The sequence below is a fragment of the Eutrigla gurnardus genome, assembly GCF_963514095.1.
Source record: "Eutrigla gurnardus genome assembly, chromosome: 3".
NCBI lineage: Eukaryota > Metazoa > Chordata > Actinopteri > Perciformes > Triglidae > Eutrigla > Eutrigla gurnardus.
The window spans coordinates 4,496,853-4,515,829 of NC_139917.1; the positions used below are offsets into that span (position 1 = coordinate 4,496,853).

The 18,977-nt window shown below is 43.9% G+C and overlaps 2 protein-coding genes across 3 annotated transcripts in view; one reads left to right on the forward strand and one right to left on the reverse strand.

Annotated features, from left to right (window-relative positions):
• Window positions 1–17,290, reverse strand: part of pdgfaa (platelet-derived growth factor alpha polypeptide a) — a 33,043-nt gene extending 15,753 nt beyond the window's left edge. Inside the window, exons 1-2 of one of the 2 annotated variants that reach the window (XM_084006528.1) lie at window positions 16,548–17,154; window positions 16,244–16,340 (exon numbers count right to left, since the gene is read on the reverse strand). In XM_084006528.1, coding sequence (XP_083862654.1) covers window positions 16,244–16,340; window positions 16,548–16,610 — 160 coding nt within the window. In that variant the 5' untranslated portion in view covers window positions 16,611–17,154. Of the gene's footprint in view, window positions 1–16,243; window positions 16,341–16,547 lie in introns of both variants that reach the window. The other variant, XM_084006529.1, reaches the window with a different exon arrangement.
• On the forward strand, window positions 798–13,191 carry LOC311010808 (uncharacterized protein; the record flags this gene model as incomplete). Its single annotated transcript, XM_084005457.1, has 7 exons — window positions 798–883; window positions 1,000–1,057; window positions 1,263–1,334; window positions 1,423–1,488; window positions 1,729–1,930; window positions 12,304–12,491; window positions 13,147–13,191. The coding sequence occupies exons 1-7, from the start codon at window positions 828–830 to the stop codon at window positions 13,189–13,191; spliced, it is 687 nt and encodes a 228-aa protein (XP_083861583.1). The 5' UTR covers window positions 798–827.
• Window positions 17,291–18,977: the final 1,687 nt, after the last annotated feature.

Sequence of the window (18,977 nt, forward strand, 5' to 3'; positions counted from 1 at the left end):
CAGCAGCTCCTAATCAGGCCACCATGGCCCCTCCAGACCGTCCACAGGCCACTGTCGCCCCCCCAGACCGTCCACAGGCTACTGTCGCCCCTCCAGATCCTCCACAGGCCACTGTCGCCCCCCCAGACCGTCCACAGGCTACTGTCGCCCCTCCAGATCCTCCACAGGCCACTGTCGCCCCCCCAGACCGTCCACAGGCCACTGTCGCCCCTCCAGACCACCCACAGGCCACTGTCAGCCCTCCAGATCCTCAGGCCCCCCCTGTGGATCCCAAAAATGGGGTGTTTGCTGTTGAGAAGACATTTTGTGGTCCAGCAACACCAGTCCATGTTATAAAAAATACTTGGGGGCCCACACCAAAATTGATGTGCGAGGTGGAACAGTGCTGTCGCAATGCTGACTTTGCTGTGAGGTAGAGGATGCTCCCTTTTGAATGTCAACATATGCAGTCCTTAAAGTTCTGCCCGCGTGCTGACAAACCAGCAGTGGATTTGCCACAGGAGGCCTTGGTGGAAATGGTTGAAAATAAATGGTTTGGAGAGGATCGAAAAGCCAGTCTCCTTCAGCGTCAACAGGAGGCAGATGCCGCAGGTGTGCCCCTGTCTGTCAAGCTTTCTGTTGGTGGCCCATCCACAAAATTTCACATTTCTGTTTATGAGCCAAAGGTGTCATATTATTCCAAGCTTGGAAGGGTTGTGGCAGCATACAACAGCAAGCAGAACAGCAGTCAGAGGAGCCTGTCAGTCTGTGAGAAACATGTTTCCAGTGTGTTTTGGAAATGACCATACAGTTGTGTTATTTGTAATTCATTTATTCCTTAGGGAAACATGCATCAAATAAGGAGATGGTGGTGCCTGGTTCTCCTGGAAAACTTTCCCATGATGTAAGTGTCTAGAAAATTATCAAGGCTTCACTTTATATTGTAACATCAATTGTCTCAATGATAAATATATGACTACATTTTTGTTTATAATGAATGGATATCATTGACTCACACAGATCTAAAGAGGAGATGAGCAAAAACAGGACAAAACGACGAGAACTTAAAAGAGCACAGGTATGCTGTCATGATTAGTGGGATATTTTTCCATTTAAACACATTGCTCAGTAATGGTCACGAGTATCAGTAATGGGACACAGCTGTATTATGGGCTGTCAAACAGCAACTGAGGATTTCAAATACACACCTGATCACAAATGTAAAACATTTTATGTACTACAACGTTAAACAAAATAACACTGTAATGTTGGACTGTATTCAGATGGCACTGGACACTGAAGATGAAGACCAGCCATGTGCCAAGAGGCCTTACAGCTCTCCGCCAAAAGAGTTGGTTAGTGAGAATAAAGTTTATGGCACACAAACATGTTACACACCATTAAAACTTACACAATCAGTCATGCTTTTATGTACCCATTAAGGACTGTGACGTAACCATGGACCATGGTATTGGAAAACTGGATGGTGATGCTTCCAAGAACCTTTCGGTCAGTAAAGAAGTGCAAATGATAATCAAAAAAAGACTTATTCTGAACACTGAACTTCACCTATTAATTATAATTGTAAAAAACATGCATATTTAAAAAAAAAATTATATTAGTCAATTTTATATTAGACTTGGACCAGTTCTCCTCTTAAAAATTACAAATATGAACTGCCTGTGATTAACTGCAGTTATGACTGCATGTTGGATTTATTTCTGATTTCAACTTGGGTCCTGTTACCAGGTTCAGCAAGCAATCCTCAACGACATGCACAGAGCAATGAGCTGGATCGAAAGACACCAGCATTTACTCCGTGGGCAGGTGATGGAGCCTGCGGTTCTTCAAATGGACCCTGGCAATCAGTTAAAGGCAATTGAGGACGTCCTCGAAGGACAATCGGATAATGGAAAGGAGGATCTTCTCATCACCTTTGAGCACCCTCCTGGTCCGATATGGAGATGTTCTTCAAACTTTGTGTGGATGAGGAAAATTTGAAAGTCAATGCCATGTTCCTCTAAGATGGATAACAGATCCAGACCAGTACATGTACCTCAGACCCAGACCAGTATATGTCACCCTAACCCCTAACCCACCCACAAAATTATTATTATGATGATTGTTATAGTTGTTAGTATCATTTTTATTGTTAATATTGTTATTGTTGTTGTTGTCATAATTATTGGTGTTATTTGTATCATTAATATCATCATTATTGTCATTATCATCATCATAATTATTGTCACTATTATTATTATTATTGTTTTCATTTTTGTCATGATAATCGTTTGTTTGTTAAATCATTTGCTGTTCAATAAAATTAAATTTCTAAATAAAAATTAGTAGTCCCTTTCATTTTGATTTTTGATAGCATTAAGAGAGTAGCTCAGGTTATTTGTTTATGATAAATACACATTAAGACATATTACATCATCATAATTTAATGAATAATTAAGGAACATTCATTATGGGTTTTTTTAGGCATAGACACCTTGATTTTAGACAGTGGATAGACGTTTTGAAATGGGGGAGAGAGAGGAAGGGACATGCAGCAAAGAGCCGCGCCTCATTATGGTTTCTTGTCCCTCTTCGGACACCGTATTAAAAGAGTTGAGGAGTGGGCGGAGTTCAATGTTGAGGTGGGTGGGGTTAAACGTTTAACTCCGCCCACGTTGAGGTCTGCGGGGCTGCAGTCAGGGATACATGGGTTTCCACAGTTCCAGGCACATTTAAATGCAATAAATAATCACAACAAACACTATTTAATGTGACTAATTCAATCAACATGTGAATTTATATCTATATAGATTGTCCCGTCACATCTGACGTCAGATCAAAGGCGATGGCACGCGTAACGGAAACTCAGCCTGACTGAATTAACACAGCTGAAACTTGGACCAGAAACGCACAACTTTGCCGAGCTGGAACCGGAGTTGGGGCTGCAGCTGGTCTGAGCGGCCCGCAAGGTCCCGGTGTCCCGCCGTTCTGGTGTTGGACGGGGAATCCGGTGCAGCTGTGGAGCGCAGATGATGAGGACGGTGATGATGATGATGAATGGCCCGGCCGGCTCGTCCATTATGTCTACTGCTGTGCGCCCTGACCCTGCTTTGTGATAGACATGACTAAAATGTGCCTACAATTTCTATAGTGATATAATATCGGCATTATAGTTATTATGACTATACACACGCACAGCGCGTGATGCGCGTTGTGGGAGAGGCGGCGCTGCTTCTGTCATTAGGCTTGTTCGGGATGGTCTTGGCCTGACTTGACTTGACTTATCACGCCGACGAGAGCTGCAGGTGTCTTAGGGGGCGGGCTCTAAAAGAGACGGCAGCCAAACGCCGTCAAGTCGGACAACAAAGTCAACGTGACTATGTTGCTCAAGCGATAGAACACGGCAGCAAACCAAAGAGGATATGTTTTATATATATATATATATATATATATATATATATATATATATATATATGCAACACAATGCACGGAACTTTAGATCAAGCCATGAGATCAATGCGACCAAAATAAAAAGTATAATTTCACCACAAGGTGGCCGCCGAGTGCGGACCTGAACACACGTCATTGAACTTTTAACCAATGAGAACCGTTCCGCTGTAGCGGAGGTGTGGACAAGCCGGTTGCAGCCGTCGTAGACCGCGCTGCCAAGCTCTGCAAGAAGCGGCTCTTAAAAACTTGTTCCTGCGATGTTTTGGGTCACGTGATATGGTCGCGACCCTGTGACGTCTTTGCAGTCGGCTGCTAAGTCGGACACAATTCTAGCCATCATGCATCGCTTTCAACCAGGCCCGGAGTGGCTAATCGGGAGGACCGGGACAATTCCCGGTGGGCCGGTCTGACTTTTGGGCCGCGAGGGCCGGTGTTCAATTATTATTTTTATTTATTTTGTGCCGGTGTTCAGTCATGGCACTAAGTGGAGTGGGTATCACGTGTATGCTGTTACCGCTGTCGCTGGTCATATCAGGGAGCTGGCGGTCTGTTAGATCATGCCAATGAAACTGGGACGCGGACGCAGGTTAAGGGCACGCCCACCAACAAGAAACAGACGCAGACGCAGCCTGACGTAACGTACGTGTCGTGCACTAGTCCGCACACTTCAGTGGTGTTTGCCTAGCTCCAACCACAGATGTACAAGGAAAATAATAACCCAAAATGGAAAATAAAAAGAGCAAGGGTGGCGCAGAAAAAGTGAGGATTAAAAAGAGAAAAGCCCTGGAGACAGATGCAGCCAAATGTGCAAAAATCGGCAGCTTTTTCATTCAAACGTGCTCACAGTCTGAAACGACCAATGAAGACGATGAAACGGGTAAGACAAGATAATGAACAAAATGCAACTTTACCTGCACCGTTCAAGTGAATTAATTAGCCTATCAAGTCAAAGAATTGCGTGGCATTGTAACTAGGGATGCACCGAATTTTCGGCCACCGAAAATCTTTGGCCGAAAATGGTCCAAAAGCGCATTTTCGGTTCTCGGCCGAAATACTTTTTATCACCGAAACAACAAAAAAGCGCGGCCAGCACACGCTTGTCTGGATAAGCGCTAATATGTCTGCGGTGTGGACGTTTTTCAATGATTCTGAGAAAGACCCACGTATAGCGATTTGTAAACATTGCAATGCCTTGATTTTAATGAAGTTAGTACACAGTCATAGCCATAAATGCAATGGTACTAGGGTTGCCGCGCTGTGGACATTTTCACACCGAGTAATACACTCGTGTCAACACCGGTATTACCGAGTTTAAACTTTGAAACTAGGTCAACCACCATCTTCTCCGTCAACTCTCCTCTCACACTCGGTGACAGCGCCTGGCAGCGCGCAAATTCTCGGTGACAGCGTCTTATAACGATCATATAATAGTATAATATAATTTTATATATAATATCACGGCCAAAAGCTCTGTGCGCCTCCGGATGGCCGTAGCACGAGGAGCTCTCGTAGGGATTGGGCTTCGCGGGGTTTGTTTACCGGCGTTGCTGTGTGGAACCGGTCTTCCGCGTTCCACACAAGACCGGATTTTTTTTTTATTACTGGAAAAAAATAATACAAAATAACTCGGTGTTGGCCTCAACCACTGGTAATACCGCATACCGCGGCAACCCTGAATGTTACTAATAATTGGCATAATAATTTCTTTCGGTGTTTCGGTTTTCGGCCTTGGTTTCCTCATTTTCGGTTTCGGCCAAGAATTTTCATTTCGGTGTATCCCTAGTTGTAACATATAGCCTGTCTAACCTAACGTTACATAATTTAAATAATATTATGATGCAACGCCACATAACTGGCCACAAACTTTGATTTGTAGCCCCTCAGATACAAGATGCATCACCAAGCACCAGCCATCAGCCCACAGGTCCAGAGTGTGCAGGTAGGATTGCTCATTAAGTGAATATTATTAGAATTAATATAATGAAGAGTATGGTGTAGACCTAGCCTGGTCCTACCAGACTCGTACTTCATTTCATTTGCACAGAGAGTCTGGACCTCCTCAATTGATAAACGTTAACTCACTTGGAAGGCAGGTGTCTGTTGAAATTTAAAACTATTGGATCTGCCCAGTGCCACTCTGGATCTGCCATAACCAATCGCTAACGTTTGGCCGGGAATCACGTTGCGCGCAGGCTGTAAACAAACCAAACACTGCATGAAGATGTAAACGAGAGCTGATTGGACCCAGATTGCAATTGATGATGATAGAGGATTCAGCACTACAATAATGAAACTGACTTGAATTTTTGACTTGAAAAAGGGGAGATTTGTGACGAGATTTATGAACATTTTTATGATTTAGAGTCAGAGGCAGAGCCAGGAGCCAGTGGTGAGGAAGAAACAGGTGAGCTAGTGTGTGAACAAGCAAGCATCAGTTCCAATAAAACCACTTTCTATGCCCAAATGATAGTAGTGGCCCGTTATACTTTTGATCATTAGTAATAGTAATATGGAATAAGCCTGCTTATTTTGCCATTGAACAAAATCTTAATTGGTTCAGTTAAAACGTGTTTTCCATGTCAAATATGCTAAAGCCTTACAGATTATTGTTTTTTATGTGATACGTGCAGGCAAGTCTATGGAAACTGGAGGAAGTGTGAAAGGGAGAGCGGAGTCTACTCAGAGACTGATTACAGAGGCAGCAGCTCAGCAGCAGAACCCTGAACCACAAGATAGGAATGAGACAGATGAAGATGAGTCTGTTGATAGTTTTGACTACTTTGCTTGCCCTCAGTCACAGGATATACCTATGTTTTTTTCTTATCATCCTCAACAAACCCCTAATATTGCAATACCAAACGTTTTCAATAGCAAAGATGGAACCAACCGCAAGTGGCTGACTTACTGTGAAAAAAATCAGTCTCTGTACTGCTCTGTTTGTCTAGCATTTGCACCTCTGGTTACTGATGGCCCTTTCATAAAGAGAGGCATGAAAGACTGGAAACACATTCACCAAAGAATAATGGAACACGAAAAAAGCAAGACACACAGAGATAGTGCAGATGCTTACTTTCTGAATGTACAAAAGGCAGATGTGAAAAGCCTTTTGACTGGCAACCAAATGTCATTGCGTGCTGACCAAGTGAAACAGAAACGTCAGGTGATGGAGCGCATTGTGGATGTTATTAAAGTTATCGGTAAATGTGGCCTTAGCTACAGGGGAGATGAGGAGGCAGGTTACAGCTTAGAGAACATTGCTGTTAATCATGGCAACATCCTAGAGTTGATTCTACTCTTGAGTAGATATGACATTTGCCTACAAAAACATGTAAACACTTGCATAGAAAACAGCAGAAAACAACATGAAACTGGTGCAAAAGGCAGAGGGTCTCTAGTTACACTGCTGTCAAAAGACACATTCAATAAAGTTGTGGATGTCATCAGCCAACTGATAAAGGCCACTATAGCCGAAGAAGTAAGACAAGCTGGCATGTTTTCAGTCCAAATTGACACCACACAAGATATCAGCAGCAAAGACCAGTGCTCCATCATCCTCAGATATGTAACAGATGTCATTCATGAAAGACTGATTGCTATGGTGGAGTGTGAGTCATCTACAGGGCAGCATTTTGCAGAGCTCCTGAAAAAGGTGCTACAGGAGCTTAATATCGATATTGGCACATGTGTGGGCAACTCCACAGATGGAGCAGCTAATATGCAGGGACAGTATCGGGGGTTTTCTACATTCCTCTCTGAGCAGTCCCCCAATCAGATTCATGTATGGTGTTATGCACATATTTTGAATCTTGTACTGGCAGACACAACAGGCAGTGTTGTGGAAAGTGCATCCCTCTTCTCGCTGCTTAATGATATAGCAGTTTTCCTAAGAGATTCATACAAGCGCATGCGGAAGTGGGAAGAGATCAGTAAGGACCAGCATCACAGAAGACTGTGCCCAATAGGGCAAACTAGGTGGTGGGCTAAGGACCAGGCACTAAGTAAAGTGTTTGGGTGCTTTGGGAATCCTCAGGGAGCCTTGTTTCTTGAAGTGCTTATGACTTTGCACACCATTGTAGATGACAGAACACAACAGCCAACTGTGAGGGCCAAGGTAAAGGGATTCATAGAAGGCCTTTCGAGGTATGAAACAGTGCTCACTGCACAAACTTTCCTTCGCATTTTTGAGCAGACATCCCCTCTCTCAAAATACTTACAGACAAGGGGAATGGATATCATCACATAACAACGTCTGGTTGAGGGGACAGAGGAGGGTCTCAGGGAGTGTGCTAGGGACTTTGAAGGAGTTAAGTGTGCAGCTGATGAGCTTGTGAAGTGGGCTAAGGAAAAGTTGCAAGAGGAGGAAGAGAGTGAGCTGGTAGTGCAGACTGCCCTTCCTGAGAGAAGGTTCAGAAAAAAGAAAAGAATGCCAGGAGAGCTTGCAGAAGATGAGATGCTAGCATCAGCTGATACTGACTTCAAGGTCAAAGTTCACAATGTCATTGTGGACACAGTGACAGACAGTATCCATAGAAGGTTTTCTATCAATGCAAAACTTTGCTCAGATTTTGCCTGTCTAGACCCTAGAAATTTTGCTCATGTGAAGGAAAATGGACTCCCCAGCTCGGCTCTGGACGAAATAAGCAAATGTCTGCTTAAGTTTGACAATAGAGCTACAGTTGGCACATTATGTAGTGAACTCTACAGCCTTGCATGTCAGTGGGACAGACTGAAGATGTCCCCTCTGGAGGGTTACACTGTCAGGACAGCTAGTGAAATGCCACAAGGAAGTGAGGCGGATCCTTCCATGGAACAGCAGGATGTTGAACTAGAGAGCAAAACTTGTTCGTCCTGTAAAAACTGTGTAATTTGTGTTCATCTCATCCTCTCTCAGTACAATCTGCTAACTGATGCCTACCATGTGATTGGACTGGCCTACAGGTTGCTATTGACACTGTCCATCACACAAGTAGGCTGTGAGAGAAGTTTCTCAACAGTGAAATTCATAAAAAACAGACTCAGGAGCACTTTGACTGAGAAGAAACTTGAGGCATTCATGCTCATGTGCACTGAGAAAGAAATTCTCATGTCTTTGCACAATGATACTGTAATAAACAAAGTCGCAGAGACCAGTGCACTGCTCAGGCGTTTATTAATGTTTTAGGGTTGGCCATGTTTCTTTGACACTATTCTTGTGCAGAGGAAAAACTGATAATGGCATCTTTAGAAAGTTATGTTTTACTGTGAATAACAAACTTGTGCAATACTTATTTTATTCTTTGTTCATGTTTAAATCTAAATGTTTGTGAAATCTAAGTTCTGATTATGTTATTACAGATTATTACCTTTTATTATTTTTTCAAATTTAATATGTAATATTTTATTTATTCTTTTTATAATTTGTTGAAAAGGATGTTGTGTTGCAAAGAATAATGGTGGAGATGTGCACTCATGTTGAAATAAATCCCCATTGTGAAGCAACCATTACTTCCACTGAATTGGAATTATTTTAGAAAAAATACACGGAATTACAAGGCTTTAGAGAACAGTGCGCTATTGTATGCTTAACATGTAAAGTTATAATTACATTATTTTAATATAATAGGTCGTGATCTAAAGTGGGCCGGTCTGAGGTATGAAACTCCAGGGCTGAAAATGAGTCCCACTCCGGCCCACTTGCGCGGGTGGGAGTGACGGGAGGTGTGCCTGCGCGAGCCTGCGCGTTGCACGAAACTTGCGAAGTCCAGGCGGACACACCATGTCAGCGTGGCGCAGGTGCGCTGCGCCCCAACTGCGCTTGGTCTACTGGTTTATGAACAGAAGTCTGACTGATGTCTTAATGTGGTGTTTTGGAGTGATTTTTCTTTATCAATTCTCAAGTCGTAAACACCAAATATGTGCAATAAATCAACCCAAAAATTACTGCAACAACGTATGAGACATATTAGAGCATGGGGATGGTCCTCAGAGATTGCAATCATAGGGCCCTAGTTTCGTAGACCAGGCGCAGTCAGCTTTCAGCGCACCTGCGCCGCGCCGACGGGGTGTGTCCGCCTGGACTTTGCAAGTTTCGTGCACCGCGCAGGCTCGCGCAGGCACACCTCCCGTCTCGCCCACCGGCGCAAGTGGGAAAGAGGGAGGAGAAGAAGGCGTGAGTGGGAGACGAGGAGGAGACGAGGCGTGGACTGGGATTAACACAGCCGATTCAGATCTTCACCAATCAAATGAGCTCCTCTCCTCTCCTTTAATGCGTTAGGGGAGGTTCAGTGTAAGATCCGTCACTTGACAACCCGATGACAGAAGCAGCACCGCTGCTCCCACCACGCTCATCACGCGCTGTGCGCGCGTATCATAATAATGGGCGCGTTTCGGATCGCATGCATTTGCGCCGATGCATGCACGAGACTTGAGAGGATCCGCCGGAACTCGTCATAAACACGCCAAGTTCTCACCACGTCAAGTCGGACACAGGTGCACTTCACGGACTTTTTTTATTTATTTTTTTTATTTAAACTTTATTAATAATTGTATACATAACAAAAACTATCGCGCCAGGGGAAACTTCACGGACTTTGCACAAAGAATATGGCCTGCCCAGTGGCGCTGGCTTTCTTCGTCTCTGACGAACTCGAGCCGAGGCATTTGAAGTCCCGTTGTTGACGGAGGCTGAGGAATTTTCTCACGTGGGAAATACCACGTGATAATTCTAACCAACTAGGGCAACGTTGAGGGGAGTGTCTTATGTCCGCACTTATTTCAGACCATCTGCAGAGAAAAGCATGCGAAGGGAGGTACCTGGAGATACCACGAGTTTTTAAAGTCATGTGACATGTCGCAAAGGGAAGTTATCACCAGCATTTGTGACGTTTTTTCCCCAGAATGCCTTGTTTTGCGAGGCAAATGCATGCGCATGCTTGATTCCAAACAAGCCTAATAACAATGTCCATATTATAAAAAACAGGAGAGAGAGAGGGAGATGTTTTGGTCCGAGAGGCTGAGTTTCCGTTACGCGTGCCATCCGCCTTTGATCTGACGTCAGATGTGACGGGACAATCTATATAGATATAAATTCACGTGTTGATTCAATGAGTTGCATTAAATAGTGTTTGCTGTGATTGTTTATTGCATTAAAATGTGCCTGGAACTGTGGAAACCTGCCTGTGAGGTCTCGGTGACGTGTGCGCACTGCGCGCCGGTCCGCCAAACTTCCACTCCGCCAGCTGTGATTCGCATTGAATCAATGGACTTTATTTACGCCTTGCGCCGAAAGTAGACCAGGTTGGAGCTGGCGAGCTTTCAGCGCAGTCTCGGCGAGGCTTTTTGCCACGAAACTTCCGCTACGCCAAGCTGAATATGTGACGCCTCCCCCTGCTGCGCCGCCACACCCATCTTGGCGCAGGCGATCTACCAAACTGCCAAACTGACGGTGCGCAAGGCTGCGTGGGTCGAAACTTGCACTGCGCCGGCTGCGCCACCCTGCGCTGGTCTACGAAACTAGGGCCCATAATGTTCTAAGACCTTTACAATGTCCCAATTTAGTATATTCAATTACTTAATTAAATAATCCATTCATTGTGATTCATGACGAGAACAAGGCACACACTGCTATGCTGCATTTCAAATTACATTTCAGGTTCCACTTCTATATGCCCCCCTAGTAAAGATAAAAAATGGGTCTCAACAAGTGTGAGTCCAAGCAAAGAGGGAATATGTGGCTATCAACACATCTGGAACAAACAAAAATAAGAAAAAAGAGAAGTGCTGCAGCAGGTTGTTTAGTACAGATCAGCTCTCTCAGTGTAACCAGGTTATTGTAACTGAGTTAAAGGTGTCGACGGTTACTGAGGTCTCTGCCTGTCAGTGTAGCTGTGAGAACCGCTGCGTGCATCAGAAACATTGTAAATCTAATTCACATTAACACACAGAGTCACGCTGAGGTCAGAGCTGAGAAACACTCCTGTTCAAGTTAAAGCTCTCGTGCTCAAAAACAACGAGCAAGCTGCCATGTTGAGTGTGTTTTTATTTTTATTATTTTATTTTTTTGGTCGGAGTATTGGATTTATTGATTGAGCAACATTCATACAAAAATAAGTAATTAGTCAAATTATATTCATTAATTTTATTAATTCATTTTGTATAACTCTGCATATGCATTTTCACAATAACTTGCCCATTTATTTGATAAATGGGGCTTTAATTTATAAATGTATTTTATTATCCCTTAATTATTTTAGTAATTATTCATTACTGTACTTATTCCTTTATTTATATCTATTAAAATGAAATAGTTCATACGTCGATAATCAGACAGTATATAAGAATTGACGAAGTCAGTGTGACATCATGCATTGGACTATGGTTTTGAAGCATTTTGGCCATCTCGCTTTTAAGCTGTTACCATGGCATTTGACCCTCGCCATCTAAGTGTTAGCCATCACCATCTTAGTGTTAGCCATCGCCATCTTGGTTTTATGTCATCGCCATCTTAGTGTTAGCCATCACCATCTTAGTGTTAGCCATCACCATCTTGGTTTTATGCCATCGCCATCTTGATTTTATGCCATCGCCATCTTGGTTTTATGCCATCGCCATCTTGGTTTTATGCCATCGCCATCTTGGTTCTATGCCATCACCATCTTGGTTTTATGCTATCGCCATCTTAGTGTTAGCCATCATCATCTTAGTGTTAGCCATCACCATCTGGGTTTACGTCATCGCCATCTTGGTTTATGTCATCGCCATCTTAGTGTTAGCCATCACCATCTTAGTGTTAGCCATCACCATCTTGGTTTTATGCCATCGCCATCTTGGTTTTATGCCATCGCCATCTTGGTTCTATGCCATCACCATCTTGGTTTTATGCTATCGCCATCTTAGTGTTAGCCATCATCATCTTAGTGTTAGCCATCACCATCTGGGTTTATGTCATCGCCATCTTGGTTTATGTCATCGCCATCTTAGTGTTAGCCATCACCATCTTAGTGTTAGCCATCACCATCTGGGTTTATGTCATCGCCATCTTGGTTTATGTCATCGCCATCTTAGTGTTAGCCATCACCATCTTGGTGTTAGCCATCACCATCTTACGCCTGGTTCACACCGGCCGCGGAAGCGCCGCGAATAGGCGCGTAGCGGAGCCCGCTTCCTTTCAGCGCCCCTGTTAAGCGATAGTGTAGTTCACACCAGACGCGGAGCGCCGCGAATAGGCGCGGCCGTCCTTAGTGTTAGCCGTCGCCATCTTGGTTTTATGCCATCGCCATCTTGGTTTTATGCGATCGCCATCTTGGTTTTATGTCATCGCCATCTTGGTTTTATGTCATCGCCATCTTGGTTCTATGCCATCGCCATCTTGGTTTTATGTTATCGCCATCTTAGTGTTAGCCATCGCCATCTTGGTATTATTTCATCGCCATCTTGGTTTTATGTCATCGCCATCTTGGTTTTATGTCATCGCCATCTTGGTCTTATGTCATCACCATCTCGGTCTTATGTCATCGCCATCTTGGTTTTTGATTGTCTGTTTTGGTGAGTTACAGAAATTGCTGGAAGTCCAACATGTTGTGAAGCGGTTGGTCCGTGAAGAAACTGTGCTGATGGAGTTTTCCACCATGCTGACACTCGTGTGCTACAGACATCTGCATCTTGATCTCGGGCCAGTTAATCTCATTCATAGTGGCATTTGTGACGTCCCTGTTCTGTCTGCTTCTCGGTGCCTTCCAGGAGAACCAGGAAGCAGTGGGCCGTCCTAAGCAGACCACACCTTAGGGAGTGGTGTCATTGATAAAAGGCCGCCTCAGTCAGGCTGCTCTCTCTCTCTGGTGGTTGAGCAGCTGACTGCTGCTATGGCCTACAACCTGCTATAGTTTGTTTTCTTACATACATACACACACACATGCACACACCCGCACACACTACATTTGATGCAACACACAGCCACATTATGTTCCTTTTGGGTTGTTTAGTTTAATAAACACTGAGAAATTCTCAGAGCTCTGTGTGTGCCCTCTCCTTTGTTTCAACCTGAGAGCCAGGGTTGTAACACATTTAATCCAAATCAGTACGCACAACTTTACATGAACTATCATCTCCACCATCGTTACCAGGCTAGAAATGATAATAGCTGACTCATCTGAGCCTTTAACAGCCATCAGCATGCAGACGAATCACAGATGTATATTTATTATTCAGCAACTGTATTTCATAGCATCATAAAAACCCATATATTTCGTAAACAAGCTGTAGATTGAAGTTTGTAGTGATGCTTCCAGTGTGTACATCACCAAGGCAGGCTTGTATAAAGAGCTCTGTGTGGGTGTGTAAACACAGTATCACGGTCGTTTGGGAAAAGATTCTACAACATGGCCAACAATATTTACTGTTTTGGTGTCACTCAGCACAATTTTCAAATTAATATATTTTTATTGGAAGTATTGTTCGTCTCTGCATCACATAATTTTCCTGCCAGTTGGGACATTAAGATAATAACAACAATGTTACATTTAGGCAGCAAAATGAACATTACATCACGTAGAAAGCAAATGTTAAATTCAGGAAACTAAATCATTGTTAGCTTTAGGTAAAACAAAGAGACGTTGGGTTTAGACATAACAAACAAATGTTATGTTTATGAAAACTATCAACGTGACATGCAAAGTCCAACAACGGCCTCATGGTTGAAACTCCCCTCCCCCCACCACAATAGTCTTGCAAAATGTTTGATCCCATACCACTAGCTCTGGATGTTGCATCGTCACAAGGAGGCTTTTAATGTGTGTGTCCACCACGGAAAAGGGTCTAATTAACATTCGACTGACATTGTTTTCATGCTACAACACAATAAAATAGACAATTTGTGTCTCTGTAAACCAAAGATTATATTTTGTGACTATTTCATGACCTTCTGTGAGACTGCTGTATAATGAGACATTGCAGAAGGCAATCACGTTTTTCTAAAGTGTTCACAGATCCAGCAAAACATTTCAACACAGAATATCGACAGACTTACCTCCAGCCTGCCATGTGTGTGTGTGTGTGTGTGCAAGCAGTCACGCACACACACAAACAAACACACACACACCCGCCAATACACACAATGTGCTTCAAAAACACAACAAAGTCCACGTTGGACATCTCTCTCTCTCTCCCCGTCTCTCTCTCTCTACCCATCTCTCTCTCCTCTCTCGGCCTGCCATGCAGGAATTTGAGCATGAATTATACATAGCAACCTGGCAGCCTTGCAGCGAGCCCTGCTCTCAGAGCCATAATGGCCAGCATGACAGCAGCATAATGAAGTGAGCCACTTGACCCCCACCGAGCCGGGGAGCCGTCACACTCGCCATTTGCATCTCAATGATGCCAGGATAAATGGTGGCACAGCTTGGAGCAGCACACACCAAAAAATTAATCAAAAATGTTTTCACAGGCAGCGTGAAGGTCAGAGCAGGAGAAGGACTTTTATGTCACAGTTACTTCCTGACTGATTCACACTCATCTGATTTAGTACGTGGATAATGAGACCTGTGTTTATTCAAGGTGAATATTGGGGAAACTGAGGGTTGAAGATAATTTATTTACTTCTTGTTAACTCATTTTTCAAATTGCAATTCAACTGATCTGAAACCTACCACGAATAAGTCAGAATAATGTTTTTAAAGGGAGACTAGGTACATTGATATGGAAATGTTTTCTACCGTTTTATGGAGCTGTTTCTTCAATGTTAAGGGAATTCACTGCAGCAGCAGGAAGTTTGGTGGCAGCAGCACAAACTAAAGATGTTCCATTGTGCTTTCAGAATGTTAAAGGAGAAGAAACAGCTTTTACTAAATGAGCTGAACGAGTCTTGATAGCCTGACCTTTAGACCTTTGTATAGGTTGATTTCCAAAAACACTACAATTCAATCATGCAACTGTCTCTTCATTAGATCCTCTGCAGGTTGCAGCCTTCCACCTAAAAACCTTAGAGGCAAAGTGCCCCTTCCTGTGTCCCCTGGGACCTTTTTTAAGAAAACAGGAGTCAACGTGAGAGTAAATATATCTTGGACCTCAAATTACACGTGAAGTTTTTCAATTTAAAATATTTTACATTTCAACTAAGTTAGCCACCTAGCTGCTGTGTTGGTGACGTACATCGTGAGAGATTAGAGATGAAGTTCATTTCACACCAAACTAAATGAGACTACGATAGACCTTCTGGACTTGAAAAATGATCTTTTAAATTGACAAATGTTATGTTTAATTCATGGTACAATTTAAACAGGATAAATAACAGATTTGTCTCTCACCGCTGACTATTGTGCGTATCTTTTTTCCATGAGGGCCACAGGAAGAACGTGACTGTGCCGCTCAAATTAGCCCAAGATCAGATGACATCACTGTGACACAATCGTTCGTCCTCCTTTCAACAGACGTTACTCCTCTACACCTCGCTGATGAGCACAAAGTTAACTGAAGGCTGTGAAGAGTTCATGAAGGCTGTAAAGAGCCGGTCTCTGGTTTCCTAGCAACGACCGCTGAGACGTCCAAGTAACGAGACAAGAGGACAGCATACTGAGACCTGTGGACCATGTTTGTCTGCAGGGCTCTGAACCCTCTATGGATCTTTCAAAGCTGCATCATTGTTCGTTCTTTTGTTTTTCTGTCAATGAAATTCTAAAACAATTTTCACACAACCACTATTTCTAACGCTCACATTTTATCCTCACAATGTTTATGTATCCTGAAAAAAGCTGAGCAATGCATTATGGTTCCCGTCTCAAACAGAACATTTCGCTGTAAAGCTCCCTGACACGGAGAGTCGTATGAGAGTGAAGCGCTTTACCTACGGAGTCTATCTCGAGCAGCCGCTGGAGGTCGCTGATGCTGCGGATCTCGCTGCGGGAGAGCCGCTCCAGCAGCTCCCGGGGGAGAGGAGACTCCTGCGGGGAGAAAGTCAGTGAATTTACTGGGGAAGGAGAAACAAAGCTGCGCGTCAGTGCCTCAGTGTCAGGTCACTAGTTGCACTTCATTTACAAGGAGCAAGTCATCATATGCGCCAAGAGAAATCTGTGCGTAATTACGCATGTTTCATCGGTTGCACGTTTCCTTCCAGAAGTTGCTACAAATGTGTGTAAATGTCGGCTCACCTCAGCAGCGGTGCGTAACAGGCAGAGGCAACCGGCGAGGAGGTGGTACAGCGCGGCTCTCATCTCCTCTCAGATCCACCGCAGAGGCACCAGGACGAGGCGGGGGTCCACTGCAGGAGCCGGGCTGTCGCTCCCTGCTCCCGGGAGCCCAGAAACATCCCTCGGGAGAGCTGGCCACCACCACGACCTCAAAGACGGGACGGAGCAGGCGCACCTGAAGCTCGGACTCCCGATGAAATGCGGGTAATGTTAAAAACAAGTTCGGATCCTGCTTCCGTAAGGTGAGAGTTTCCAAAATAGTAGAACAGTGGAGTTAAGTTGGAGAGAAGCCCACCAATGAGTTAGTTCATAAAAACACGAAGCTCTTCATTTATTTTCACACATCCAACCATATCCATCAGCTTTTCCTCTATAATCCGTTCAGAAACAGAGATGTGTGCGTCCTGCAGCGCCGCCGCATCGCGTCACAGATGTGCCACACTGTTGGACAATCTGCTTCATGGAAACTTCCAGGAAGAATCACTTCTGTCCTCAATACGAAGAAGGACAACGAGAAACAGCGGTTTAATCCCGGTCCCAGCGGTCCTGTGGTCTCTGGGCTGAATGGAGTCGGGATGCTCTCAGTCACAGGATATAGCCGTGCGCGTCCCCGTGTCGCTGAGCGGCGAGCGCGCTTTGCGTAGTAGATTACACCACATGGAACCTAGGCAGTAAACTACAGCAAAGGAGTTTATTACAACTTCACACGCGGTTTCATGAACAATTAACTTATTAAGACGCAGTTTGATGTTTAATGAGCTTCAGACAGCTGAGTGGAAGGTGACACTCAACAATGAATACAGCTGCATCACGTTTTCATTAAAGTCAAAAGAACCAGTTCAAGCGCTGTTACAAGTTTTAATTCTCATTCAAAGTCATTCGAAACTATAATTTACTGGGAAACAGTCAGAAGGAGCGCAAGGAGGCACGGAGACAGATAATACAAGGAATCATCACTACAACCAGAGATGTCACTAGGAATGAAAGGGGCCATATTATGAAAAACAGGTTTTCTCTGGTCTCTACACCTATAAACTGGTCCTCCCTGAGCCTGCCAACCCCCAGGATGAGGAAAACAAGCAACTCCTGCATGGTATCTGCAGCCCACCCTCTGGTAAAACGGTGCTCCTACAGGCCGTTCAGATTCAGCTCCTTTCTTTACATAACGTAAGGAGTCATTTGCATAGACCGAACTCCGGAGAGTGCAGCCAAACTTACCGGTCATGGCGCTGGGTGATCCGGCTGGTGCTCCGTGAATAAATCCCTGTGCAGGTGAAGCTGGAGACAATCCTCCCTCTGTCTCAGGCGCTCTGGTGCGTCTTCACTGCTGCCTCCGGTCGGACGGAACCCGGGGGCGCATGTCCGACAGAGCGCCGTGCATGACAGTCCGGGTCTGGTCTCTTGCGTTTCATTTTTACGGCTACGGTCCGTGTTAGCTTGTATGTGTGTGCTAACTTCACATCGGACTGCTTCAGTAACGAGGGTCAGTACAAAGCTGGCTTTGCCTCGACACTGACCAGGGGTGGACTGCGACAAAAATTTGGCCCTGGACTTTTTGGTCCAGACCAGCCCACTACAATCCGCGCGCAGATATCGCCCCGTTGATGTACAAACACATAAGTTCTTACTAACACCACTATACTAAACAATATCCCTTTATATTCTGAAGCCTTGAATAAAATAAATGATAACTACGCATTGTGTTGCTCACTTGCTCTTAAGAAGGATACTGGAGAAAGGATTAGTGTGGAATAAGTTAAGTCTGAACAAGATTACATGCAAATAATGAGTCCGCACGCAATCAGAACTTTGGTTAGTTGGCTAAAGTATGGAAAACAATAGTATATTGATCTGAAAAATGGACAAACACTAATTTTATTTTAGAAAGATAGTACAGCTCAACATAATGTATAGACAATGAAGCATGACATAAGAGGAAATACTTGTAATTTGTGTACTGCATCATGAGTAATATGTATGCAGATGTTTTACTGTAATATAGTTAATCAGTGTTTTATTAATTTGAACTGTATGTTAAACTGTTGAAGGACAATAAACCATAAATACTGACTGAAAAAAATATGTAAAGCATACATATTTGTTAAGTTGTAAACACTTTAACTCTGGTGACCTGATTTGGGGGATGTCATTATAGGTGAATATGGTTATTGTTTTCCAATACTTTAGATAACTAGATTTAGTTGTAACACACCACACCATCCAGAGTTTGCTATTTATTATGTCAAGTAAAGTTCATAGACAGTTAAGCAACCGTTCTGAACCATTTATTTGAATGAATGTTTCTCCACACTATTCTGGAAGGCACATACCTGCTACCTCCTTCACATGGAGTCTCTTCTTCCTCAACATTTCTTTCAGCCTCCTCCTGCA